The 13,088-nt window shown below is 53.2% G+C and overlaps 1 protein-coding gene across 1 annotated transcript in view; it reads left to right on the forward strand.

Moving 5' to 3' along the window:
- Nucleotides 1–8,154: 8,154 nt before the first annotated feature.
- Nucleotides 8,155–13,088, forward strand: part of HS3ST3B1 (heparan sulfate-glucosamine 3-sulfotransferase 3B1) — a 30,256-nt gene continuing 25,322 nt past the window's right edge. The window contains exon 1 of the mRNA XM_055795690.1: nucleotides 8,155–8,764. Within this exon, the coding sequence (XP_055651665.1) occupies nucleotides 8,313–8,764 (452 nt within the window). The 5' untranslated portion in view covers nucleotides 8,155–8,312. The remainder of the gene's footprint in view (nucleotides 8,765–13,088) is intronic.

Raw genomic sequence — 13,088 nt, forward strand, 5'->3', positions numbered from 1 at the left:
CGGGGGGGGCCGTGCTGGCCAGCCGGGCCGGTGGCCACGGACCTGCAGCGGGACGGACGGGCTGCGTCTCGCCCGGCCGCGATGGCAGGGAACTCCCTCTGTTGACTTATCCTGAAGTTGCACCCCTTAATCCAGCGGTGTCCCTGTCTCTGGTAATAAATAGCACCTTCCCCGAGTGTCTTCAGCCCTTACTAAACCACAGCCTGGACTGATTACTGCTGCTTTTGTAGCCTTTACAGAGCTGTTTTTATTTATAATTGCACCCCACTGGTGTGTTCATAATGATTTTCCCTGCTGCCTCCCATGCGGTCCCGTGCTACAAAGCCACATTTTGGTAGTAGCTGTTGTTCGGTTTGATCACTTGTTATTCAGATGACATATTAATAGCAGCATCTCTGTGAGGCTTTAGAGCGTTTTCTTCTTCAAACCATCTACAACAAAAGCCGAGGGTTAGCCTTAATACCACATGTGATTCGTTTGCCCCCCCTCCAGCGATGAGTCCAATTAAAGGAGCGCGGTGCGAGAGCCCGTCTCGCCCATCCCGTCCTGCCTCAGCCCCAGGACCTGCTCCTGGACCCCTGACCCAGAGGTGTGTGAGACTCCAGCGGGAACGGGGGTGCTGGGACAGCCCCGCGTGGCTGAAGGGGGATGAGTGTGTAGTTGCCTGTGTGTAGCCTGTAAGAAGCCTTTACAAAATATACTTCGCAGATGTTCATTCACGCCTTGTGATTCCCCTAAAACCCAATTTTACGTTATTTGACAGAGAGAAAGGGCAGTGAGGCTGGGTGCTTGGATGCTCTGGGGATGAGGAGCCGCTGGTGAGGACAGAAACCAACCCAGAGGTGCCTGATGCCTCCAGAGCAGGACGCTGCCTCCAGGCTTGGCGAGTGGGTGGGCAGGAGTGGGGCGATGCTCTTTATTTTAGCCATTTACGGGGGGGGGGGGGGGGGGGGGGGGGGGGAAGAACACCCAGCAAAACTTATCTTTGCTGGAAGCGGTTTAAATGAAACATTCAACCAGCTGAGGCTGCTGCCTCGGCTTTCATTCAGAAGGGGACTGTGAATGGACTCCTCACCCACTTCAAAAGGCCGTGGCAGCGTGTCCGCTGTGGCGCGGGTCATTCATGGGCACTACAGGAGATGTGAAAACATCTGCTAGGTCCATGCCTGCCCCTTTCAGTACAGTTACTCCCCTTGCTAATAATTGTCTGTGTTCTGTCATCTAGAAAGGGACTTTGTGTGCCTCCCAGGTATTCTAATGCTAATTTGTTTAGTTAAAAAGGAGAAGAGGCTAAACAGATGTGAACCATTTGGTTAGGTTGTAGTTCATTTGTTAGGAAGTGCAAAGGATTCTTGGCAGGATATTAAATATTACCTTGGCTGCTCACAAACACTTCATATTTCAAGAGAGGAAGGGAGGTAGGGACTGCACTCCATAAATCAGCCTTTTCAAAGAGACAGAAAAAGGCAAACATTTGATAAATCTGTGTCATTATACTTAAGAGATCAAAGGGGTTTTTACATATGTATTTATGCAACTGGCAACCTAGGAGACAATAATAACAAACATAGATCTCTGACAGCTTTACAAAAATAAAAATTAGCTGGTTCTAATCTGTAATTATCTGGGAACTGTACGAGGTAGGAGGTTGCTAGCAGTCAAGCTTTAAGTTGCTAATGTTGAGACGATGAGCGAATGTTAAGTCATTCATAAATACATTAGGAAGTTCCGCAGGCAAGAGATTGTGAAAGCCACCGGCTGGTAGGCAGGGATGCCCACTGCGTGCACAGAGCTGGTGTTACACACCGAGCCCAAAACAGCCAGGCAGTAATCACAACCAAAAGTCACCAGGGAAAGCACTGTTTCACTGTGTGCTAATTGCCTTTGTGATTTTCCAGGAGATGATCTAGCAGGAATCTACCTGAAGGATCCCTGAAGGTAGGAAGATTTCCACCCCTGGTCTCTCTCCTGCTTGTAGATCAGTGTCTGATAGCTTCTGTAGCCTGGGTGAGCCCTGCCACCGTTCCCAGATTAGCCTGACTCATGCTGTACAGCCACCTAAAGTACAGAACTGGAGCCAGCGACTCAGGTAAGTCAGGGAAGAAGCTTGGGAAGAACCCAGAAGAGGATTGCAAGCAGCAGGAATAACGGGAGGATTAACAGGGGCTGCAGTGGGTATTGCTTTAATCCAGGACAGAATTTAGCAGAGGAGTTGAAATCTCTCCAGAAGGAGCAAGGGCTGTCGCATCTCTCAAAAAACAAGGAGAAATCCAGTTGCGTGAAAATAATTCCATGGACAAAGCAATCCAGCCGCAGAAATTAGAGAAGGAGAAGTAGCATTATGTCATCTCGCTTTTCCTTTTGGCCAGTCACTGAGCTGATTTCCTATTCTCTTGTGCTGTTTTAAAATGACTTCAGCAACTTGGTTTCTGCTTGTTCCCATGGGAAACTTCCACAGTCTATAGATTTCGCTGGTAGGAAACTCTTCCTGACAGTCAGACTGTATTTTCCTTTACTCAATTCCATCACATCACTCCTACTTACGCCTCCTTGGAGCACCCTAAATGCTCTTCTCCATTGAAGTCGGTGGAGTTATGTGAGCAGTAAATTTGGCCCGTGGCACTTGGAGAAATAGATATTAAAACCCCAGGGACAAATTAGGGGCGAGGGGAGGGAGGGCAGTGGGGGAAAGGAAATGGTTTCAGGTTGAGAGAAACAAGATCTCCTCTTACATCTGTACAGCGGTGCTGCCCACTGCCCCGGTGGGAGCACGCCTGGGACTCTGCAGCAAAACGTTGCAAGAGGCAGCGATGTCCCTGGGCTGTCCCCAAGCGCTGGCGTGGCTGTAGAGCCGCATCCGAGGGCTCGAGGGCAGTGCCTGGCACTTGGGCTTACATGCAGAGGGATGGCACAAAGCCCTGGGCACTTCCCTGGGTAGTGGCTGACCTGTTTTGAGTGCCGGTGATGCCACCCACAGTCACCCCGCTGCCTTTCACCCCGGGGTGGCCCAACCCCACCGTCTGGCTGTGCGCAGCTGGGATGGTCACCAGCCCTGACCAACACAATGCTCACTGCAAGCTGTGACTCCGCTGGTTGGTGTTAGCACCTGCGTTTTTCAGGACAAAATCCCAGATGCCCTGGGCACTTTCCCCCAGCTCTTCCCTCGCTATCGTGACATTAATATGCACAGCAGATGTGCGCAGTGATGGAGCTGCTGCGGTACAGAAGGAGAGGCGGCTGCTGACAGGCACACGAGATAAGTACATCAGCATCCCTCAGCTCCCCTCTGCTCCCAGACCGCTGCAGGCCACCAGCCCACAGGCTGCGCGACAGACGTGGCAGAGAGGAATAGAGGGGACAGCACCGAGGACTCCTTTGGGTGGAAGAAGTGGAATAAACATATGTGTGATCTCTCCTCCTGGGACCCTGCAAGGGGACAAGGGCTGGGGACATGGACCCATGACTGAGGAACATCTCAGTGTACTGCAAAAGACCAGTAAGGGCAACAAATCCATTATAGATATATATGTGGAAGAGGACACACAATAGCACAATAGCATGCAGAAGCCCCACACCAAAGCCCTTCCTCCCAGTGTGCTAGGTGCTCTGTGTTCCTAAAACAGAGGTGGTGGTGGCTGGTCACCTCCTCTCTGGCCGTCACTCTATGCCAGGACACTCCAGGGTTACATACTCCAGAATGCCTTAGTGTCCCATGAAAGTGCACTCGGCTGACATCATGAAATGGTGAATTACTTTCCTCCAAACAGGACTGGGAGTGTGTCAGGAAAACAGCATCCTCTCTGGACTGGGGCCAAGAGCACCCTGGCTTGATTTTGGGTACCTGCTCCTTCCCCCCACCACCCCCACCACCCCAGCAGGACTGGCTCCAGCAGATCTCTAAAGAGCTGTGTGTGCCCTTCACTGACAGACAGCTCTTTGTACTTCAGAAGAAAGAAAGAAGGTGCTGAGCATTTCAGCACTGCCTTGCTCAGTGGCAGGAAAATAATGTTTGCTGAAAAGACATACGGATTTTCTAGTTGGGAAAAGACAAAGCAACAAGGTGAAACTCAGCACCAGGCCAGGAGGATAGGGTCAGCACTGGGAGATGCTGCCTCATGTCAGACTCCAAGAAGCTGCTGGAAAGCACATGCCTGCAGCTGCAGGGACGTGGCCTGGGAAGAGCCCTCCAGGGTGGATGCCGGCGGGGTAAGCCCGCAGACTTGACCCTTCCTTCCTCTGTCCTCGCCGGGGACTTTGATCATCTCAGCGTGAAGGTGTGCTGCACTCTCTGCTTTCCGTCCTGTTTTAACAAGTGTGTCTTGCAGAGCTGGGCACCCTCCAGGCCCATCTCAGCGCTGCTCCACTGAGCGCTACCGTGACCCCCTGCCCGGAGCCGCACCTTCCCAGTGCCAGCTGTCATCAATCAATCGCCAAGAAATGGGATCCCAAGACTGTACTGATGCAGCTCAATTAACTTATTGATTAACCAGCTAGCAAGACAGCCACAATTATGATTCAAGGGCTCTGCAGTGACAACACAGAGCAAACCCAGTCTTGCGTTGCTGTTTGTGCCCATTTCTCTCCAACCCGGGGTTCTTCACCATGTAGCCCCCATTGCTCTGTTGCCCTCGTCAGCGGGGCACGACACGCATGCTCCTGCCACAACTGCTGCATGTGGGACATTAATCAAAGCGTAAGAGCCAAGAGCAAGCTTGTGAGCCTCGCTGGAGCCCAGCAGTCACGGTGGCAGCAGGTACGGGGGGGACCTGCACACTCCCAAGCAGATGTGCAGGCTCCAGCTGGAGGCAGGTGGGTCAGGATGGAGGCTGGAGCCACAACTGGTTCCCAACCTTCTCGTCAAAACATGCCTCACCTGCACCTCCTGCTCCAGGGAGAGCTTGGACCAAGTGGGCTCAGCCCTACTCCTGACCTACCTTTGCTCGGATGCTGTTTCTGATCACTTACCAATTTGCCATTCCTAGGGAAAAAGCTCCTGACATCCAACTGCTGAAGATACAGTTACAATAAAACTTATCTTGGGGCTATTTTTCTTAAAAAGCCAATCCAACTTTTACAAGCTACAGCTGACATATATTAAGGGCTTAAACCAAACTTTCTGTGACATTTTGTTGATGTTATCCTGGCTGGTGCTGGTGGATGTAAGGGACAAGGAGACTTATTCCAGCTGAAGGGTTTTCCTCTTGCCTCATGGGTGTAGGAACATGCAGTGGAGCAACCTGCATGCAGAAGCAGCAGGTTTTGAATAGTACAAAGCACCGAGTAAAGAGGTGAGTAAATCTGGGTCCAGGAGAGCCAGCCTGTGTCACCCATGGAATGATCCCTGCCCGCCGCTGTGATTCATGCCTTGCTTGGAAGTGCCCTCTTTAATTCTTTTCACAATTACCAGGCTGGGCCAGCTGGCAGAGCTGTACTAGCACACGGAGGGAAGCTAGAAAGCAATTCCTGCTGCAATTGCACTTCATCTCTGCTTGCTTGGTGTCACCCGTCAGAGCGCAGGCAGCCCAGCAGTGCCATCTATTCTCTCGCACAGCAGAGGAGTGCTTTGGGATCGCTCGCTGTTTTGACTCCATAGCCAAAGCACAAACGATCTCCTTGCGTCATCCCAAAATCTGCTTTGCAAATACCTGCTCCCGGGAAGGATGGAGACCAGTGGCACTGGTACTGGAGGTGGTTTGGGTTGCCCAAGCACTATTTTTAGCTCTGTGTTAACCTGCTGTGCAGCTTTTAGAGAGTCGTGCAGCTCTCAGGGTCTTATTTCCCCTCTTCAATCTGCCTGGTTTAATTAGTTTGTAAACTCTAGTTTGTAGTTTGAGATTGTTTGACAAGATGCTCACACCACTTCTAGTGTGATCAGAACAATTTACTTTTCCACGACACTTTTCAAGATTTGCTGTAAAGCTGGTGTATGAAGAAGTCAGCATCATGCTATCACTTCTGACAGACAAAAAAATCAAGGCACTTGGTGGTGAAAAGGTTTGCCTTTTCTTTGATAGCAAAAGTTAAAAATAAAAGGCAGAGGTTCCCGCAAAACCTGGCTCTGCCCTTAAAGCAACAGTGCTCTGAGGGCAGCTAATGCAGTACCAAAATCTATGCATCTTCTAATAAAAATGTGGTAGAAAAGCTGCACACGTGTGTTGAAGCCACTGTTACATGCTGGCTGGATGAATGCTGGCTGAGGCACTTCCACAGAGTGTCCAAAGTCCCCGCTGGCTCCTTGGAAAACGCTGGCATGATCCGGTCCTGGAGAGGAGGATCCCAGTGCTCATGGTGTCGTGGAAAGGGTCTCCTTAGCCAAACGCTCTGAATTTGGCTCTCGTGGACTGTTGTGTTTGGTCCCTGCATGTCCCTCCCAACACGTGGTCTGTCGCAGATCTCACCTGCTGTTTGTATAGGCAGGAGGTTCCAAAAATATGGCTCTGCAAAAGGTGTGGTTCATCAAAAAGCCAACGCGCATCAGAAGAAGGTGTAAATCCAGGTACTTTGGGGAAGAGGAGGACATGACTGAGATGCCCCCAACGCCATGATGCCCCAGTGCCTGAGCCCCAGCTGGCAATTCCCTGCGGCCGTGGGGGAGCGGGGAGTGGGACTTTCTCGCTTCTCTTTCTGTCCTGCAGCCTCCAGAGGAGGGATGTGGCCGGCACAGTGGGGTGTGCAGCTGGAACCTGGCCGGGGACAGGCCACCAGGTGGGAGGGTTCGGCTGCCGTCATCCCAATCTAGCTGCGACACTAATGGAACAGAGGGAAATGTGGATTGACAGGCATAATGCAGAACTGCAATATCTTGTCTAACGGTTCCCTTTTGTGTCTGTACAGCAGACAGACCTCTGAACCCTTGTCTTTAGTCTAGCAATTAAACTTACTATTTCGTCATTAAATCTTGTTTAGGGATGAAGCCAAGTCTGATTAACATTCTTGAGTGGAAGCCCGGGGGCCGGCCAGCGCAGGGGTGCCTCAGCCAGAGGCCACGGGAGCTGGGGTGCTGCCCGTGTGAACCCCCCCACGGGGGAGAGAGGTCCCTGTTAGCAAATGTTTGCCGGGGTGTCTGAGAGCCCAGCCGTGGTCCCTAAATTGCAAACCTCTCCAGTTTCCTTTCCTTAGTGGTTTTAGAGCACTAGATGATGCTGGAGACCCCAGTTCCGATCCACACCCAGAACAGCTTTGCAGGAGGCACTTTGGTCAGGCAGAATTTACACTCGGGTGAGTCTGTTAAATATCATCTATCGGACCTTAAGAAGGTTCCACCGTCACGTTGGATGGATGTGTGGGGCAGGGAACAAGGGCTGCTGAAAGCATCAGCACCCACCGCCTCCCCTCCAGGCAAGCACCTTTGGTCCCAAAGGACTTTCCCGAGGGCTTGCAGGGATCGCGGCGCCCACCCCCGAGGCAGCTCCGGACGGGCCGGAGGGTGAGCACCGAGAGGGGCTTTGGGGCCGGGCCAGCGCCCTTCCCCGGGGCCGGCTGAGCCCCTGTGGCGCGGTGGGTACCGGGCAGAGCTGGAGGGGGGCGCACCCCCCCCTCAGGGGGGCTGGGGGCTCGGCTGTCAGGGTCCGCGTGTCCGGGGCGAGGGCCCACCACGGCAGGAGGGGCTCCCTGCTGCGGAGATGCGGGTTACACACGGCGAGCCGGGGAGGGCTGTCCGCCCGCAGCCCCCGGCTGTCCCACCGGCGCGTCCCCCGTCCCCCGCGCGTCCCCGGCAGTTCCCCGGGAATCTGGGCGAGGGGCTGTTCGGGCGCTGCCGCCCCGCACGGCACCTGACCGGCGTCGGGGGGAGCCCCCGGCGCTGCGGGGCCCGGGGCTGACACCCCACCCCCCCGCCCCATGCAGGCGCCGGGCGAGCGGGCCCGGACGCGGCGGGATGGGGCCGCAGCGCTACCGCGGCCGGTGCGGAGCCGCCGCCCCCGACGGCGCGGACCGGGGTGGGTCGGGGCGCCCCCCCCGCGCCCGCTGCCGCCTCCCCAGCCAATGGGCGCGCCCCCTCCCGCCCGCGCCCCGCCCCCGGCAGCCGGTTGGTCGCTCCGCCCGGCTCATTATGCGGCAGAGCGCGGCCGTGATAGGGCGGCGGCTCTGCCCGTCGGCCGGCCCCGCTGCCCGCCCCGCCCCCCGCCGCCGCCGCTGCCTTTGCCTGCGCTGCCGGCGGCGGGGAGAGCGGCGCTGGGGCGGGCGGCGGGCGGGCAGCGCCGCGCACACGCGTGCGGGGCCGCGCTGGGGCTCGGGGTGCCCATGCGGCGCCGGGCAGAGCCGAGCCGAGCCGGGCCAGCGCCAGCCATGCATCCCGGCTCGCCCGCGGGCACATGGGGCAGCGCTTGAACCGCTGCCTCGATGTCCCCGTCGCGCTGCCGCCGCTGAGGCGGAGGCTCCTGCTGCTCTTCATCATGCTCTTCCTCTGGCTCTACATGTTCTACTCCTGCGCCGGCTCCTGCGCCGGGCTGGCCGCCCGCGGCTCCCCCGCACCGCCCCGCGCCGCCCCGCCGCTGCCCCAGCTGCTGCCGCAGGCTCCGGGGGCGGCGGGCGAGGAGAGCAGCCTGGAGGAGCAGCGGGCAGCGCCCGACGCCGCCAGCCCCATCTCCAGCTTCTTCAACGGCTCCGGCACCAAGCGGCTGCCGCAGGCCATCATCATCGGCGTGAAGAAGGGGGGGACGCGGGCGCTGCTGGAGTTCCTGCGGGTGCACCCCGACGTCCGCGCCGTCGGCGCCGAGCCCCACTTCTTCGACCGCAACTACGAGCGGGGACTCGCCTGGTACAGGTAGCCAGTCGCCCCTCGGGGCTCCGGGGTGTGCGGGGGGGGTCCCCGGCCCGCGGCGGGGGCAGCGCCCGCGGCGGAGTGCGGGCGTTCCGCTAGGTGCAGACCCCGAAAAAGCAACCCCCAAAATTAAAAAAAAATACAAAATAAAACCCAGGAAACCTTCGCGGAACTTGCCTTCCCCGCTAGTGCAAGCGGCGGCTGGGTGTTCGCAGGCTGCACGCTAGCCAGAGCGTATTTAATCTTTAAAGAAAGGTTAAATATTAAATTTAAAAAAAAATAAAAATTAACACTCATTTCGTTGTGCTTCCAGGGCTTTTTGCCCGAGCGGCTGTTTTCCCTCGGGCTCGGGGCGCTGCTGGGGGCCGCCTGGCGGAGCCGCAGCCCCCGGGTGGGCGCTGGGGTGGGCAAGGGCTTCTCCTCCCGCCCCGGGGGGCTTCTCCTCCCGCCGGGGGAAGCAGCCCCGACCGCTCCCGCTCACTCTCCGCTAACTTTCTCCTGCCGCTATAACCCGCTTTACAGCCGATCCGCTGCGCGGGTCCCCGGCGCGGCGCTGCGGGGGAGCGCGGGGGGTTGCGGGGGTACCTCCGGACGGGGTGCGGAGCGCTTTAGCTGCGGGAAAAGGCTAAATTGCGGGCTGGCATCCCGCACGGGGGGTGCGGGGCGGCCCCTGCGGCGGGGGAGCCGGTGGGACACGGCGCGCCGGCGCCCACCGCAATTAAGTTCCTTTTCACCCTTTTTATGCTTGAAGTTCCTTTATCGGGAATATTTTGACTCTGCCTTTCTGCTGAGTGCTTACAGGAACGCTGAAGGAGCAGGGATGGAAACTTTGGAGCTAGATGGGAGCTGGGAAGTTCCGAATCTTAACCTTTGTAGTCTCAAAACTCCCACCCTGCGAGCCCGATTAGGTTTATAGTTTGGGTTGGGTTTTTTTTATTATTATTATTTTTTTTAATGTTGCCATCCCTCAGCAGTTAGTGAAATGAACGCAGGATAAGATCTGGCGAGGGGGGAAGTCGGTTTTGCAACCGCTTTCGTTTTCTGGGATTCTGGAATTTTGGTGGAGGATGCAGCGTGTCGTCCCGTAGTGACCAAGATGAAATCTTTATGAATTGAGTCGGTTTAAAAAAAAAAAAAAATGTATCAGTCTCGCATTTTGAAAGGAGAACTTGCATAGAACAGAGCAGAAGACCTGTCAGGATTTATTAGCAAAATGGTGGTGTACGTGTTGAACTCTGTTTTTAATTAGGCACCTAAATTAGACCATAAAATGGTTGATTAATCTTTTACAAGTAAGAGGTGGAAGGGGAGAAGGAGAGAATAATGCTTACGATTACATTAATCTGTTGTTCCAGATGCAGTGGGTGAAAGTCATTATTTAAAGGATACATGTTATTTTTTAAATTCGGAGAAGCTGGCATCAAAGTTGTATGTAACTTCTTAAAGTTTCACCTTATCAGCTGCTTAATTTTAAGCAGCGCGGGCCCAATCCCTGCAAGCACACTGCTACATGATTGAATGGTGTCCTTGCAAAAAGGGCGTTTTAACTGAAATACAGCAAATCTTCAGGTCTGAGTGGTGACGCTCCCGAGCAGCGAGTGTAAGTGATGCTGGAGGTCTGGAAATCACTGGGGTGTGATTCTCCCAGAGGATCGGAGGCTGGCCGGCTGTGGGATGGGCACCCCGAGCCGCTCGGGGTCGGGGGGGAAGGACTAAATAATGCCAAAGGTATGGAAAAGAGGATGTATTTGTTCAAATAGACAGGCAAGTTGTTGGGTAATTGTGTGTTATTTCCTACCTCCGTTTGAATTAGATGCAGAAGTTTGTTCCTATAATTTTCGACGTTAGAAATCGGACACTGTGTAACTCCAAACTCCCACCGACTGCAGTCAGTCTTGGCTTCTCAGCGCTCCTCAGCAGCATGCTTATTTCTCCAAGCCCTAACAAGGCTTTTCTTTATTATCTTAATGTCCATAAGGAGATGTGTTTGTATCTTCTTGTTAACGGCCCAATAAAATCAGATTAAAAATGCTATAAACCATCCGCGGTGCCAGCCGCTGCGCAGCGAGCTGGGCAAGCCTTGTCTCCGCGTTTCAGATGCTTTTGCACAAATTGACTGAACTTTGGAACTGAGGGAGTTACTGGTGCCCCCAGCACCCCGTCCTTGCGGCTGAAATCCATTTGACTGGCTTTGAGAAGATGAGGAAGCAATTTTTGACCCGCATCTCATTGAAAGTATATTTTATTTGACTGGCTTCTGGCTAAATTTGGTCATATGTGTTAGGGGGTTTTGTTTGTTTAAATTGTTCCTGACATACAGTGAAGTGTTCCATTGTAACTTTTTTTTTTTTCAGATTTCTGAGAGACTGAAGCCATTACAAATTTGCATATTTATCTTGATGAAAGCTTATATTTTGGGGTATTTGTGATTAATCATATTTATATTAACTACTGGTCTCTGTCTAAAGTTTTCATCTGTAGAAAATAACTTTTGAAGGAGGGAATACAAACTTTTTTCTTGTTCCGTTTTCTGCCAAGTGAAAGGACTTATTATTATTATTATTATTATTATTATTATTATTTGCTTGTGTGGAAGAGAAACAGCATCAAGTGGTGCTGACCAGTGTTCCTGAAAAGCAGAGGGAAAGGAGAGGGGAAAAAATAAATTGATTTTTCGATAGTGAGATAACTAGAAACCTAATGGAAATAACTTCTGTACGCACATTGCGGGACTTTCCCCCTGGTAATGAATACAGCATGTTAACTGCTTCAAGTGAAAATATGTACCATGACAGAGGAGAAACGGGATCCAGCCACTATTGCAAACTAATTTTAAGTAGCGCCTGGAATTTTTGGATAATAAAGAAGCTTCCTCTTCTCCGCAGTAAGGAGTTGGGCTCCGCAGCCTGGGCTCGCATGTGTCCGGCTGCTGGGACGAGCAGCCTGCCTGGCAGCCCGTGGGGAACTTGTTGTTTCCTTATGGGTTTACTGTGTGGGTTGGGGGGGAAAAGTGTTCCTTGCAAACCTAGGAAAACAGTTGTTGAATTATTTTTTTATTTTTACTTCTTTCGTTCCATGCAACGACGATGCATGTTTAAATACACTAGGGACTTAAAAGCCTGTTGTCCTATAATTAATGTAAGGTAAGAAAAAAAGATCATGTGATTAGCGTTACATGTTTTGGGGTTTTATTTCTTGGGTTTTATTATTATTTTTATTTTTTCTCCTATCGTTTTAGGCCCAATGGGCTGTAGTATCCAGTCCCTCCTGCTGTGGGCTGAGCATTCCCAGCCCCACATAACATCATGGATTTATATTTTGAGTCTGTAGCCCTCTGCTAGGAAATCTCGTGCCATGGCTGTGCCGCCAGTGGCCCCGCCGCTGCCTCGAGCACCGCAGAGAGGAGACCTCTGCTTCTTTTTCCTTTTTTTTTTTTTTTTTTTTTTTTTTTTCCCTCTTTAAAATGCTGGGGCTTCATCTTCCCGCTATTGCCAAGCTGCCTTAATTAATTCTCCGTGCTGAGACTGGGTGGTTTGGGCCAGCAGGATCAGGCCCCATGGTCCAGTGCTGTGCAATGAACACCTTCAAACACGCATTTCTGAGACCCCCCCAGTCACCTCAATAAGCACTGGGGACCTTAATGTGCAAAGCGCTGCTTCACAGCAATTCCTGAATCATGAGAAACTTCCTCATTGTTTTGCTTTTATTTAATTTTTCCCCAGGAGCCTCTTTTTTTTGCCCCAGGGGGTGTGTGGGGGTGTGAGCGGTGTGGTGCTGATGCTTGCAATGAGCCAGGCTGGGAGCAGGGGAGGGACAAGGCAATGATGGTTAAAAGTTCAAGGGTGAGAGTCTTGCTGAACCAAGGGCAGATCTTGAGCAAGGCAGGATTTTGCCACAGTGTTTGGCTGTTCCGTATAATCCCAACTTTCCAGTGGCAGCGAGGGTTTAATACCTGCTGCCTGATTGCCACCGCGCTTCACAGCCTCACCGGCAGCACGCGGGTCCATGCGGAGCTGTCGGCATGGACACAACTAAGGTGCTTGCTCAACTCAACGTGTTGTTTCCGCTGGGTGTCGCAAGGTTCGTTGGCCCCAGGATGTTTGGGAACAGTCTTGATTCTCCCAGCTGGACTTTGGGCATTAATGACTGTATCTGAGCAAAGACCAGTTCCTCCAGCGCGTTCTCGTCAGCTGCGTTGGGTTGTAACGAGCATATCCTAAAGGACAGTTGTGTTCTCTGGGGTGGTTTTGCCAAGCTGCTTTCCTGTCCTAGTTTTCTCCATGAAAAAGAAAGAAAAAATTAAAAATCAGCTACAGACTTTGCACTG

Source organism: Falco peregrinus, chromosome 2 (genome assembly GCF_023634155.1).
Source record: "Falco peregrinus isolate bFalPer1 chromosome 2, bFalPer1.pri, whole genome shotgun sequence".
Lineage (NCBI taxonomy): Eukaryota > Metazoa > Chordata > Aves > Falconiformes > Falconidae > Falco > Falco peregrinus.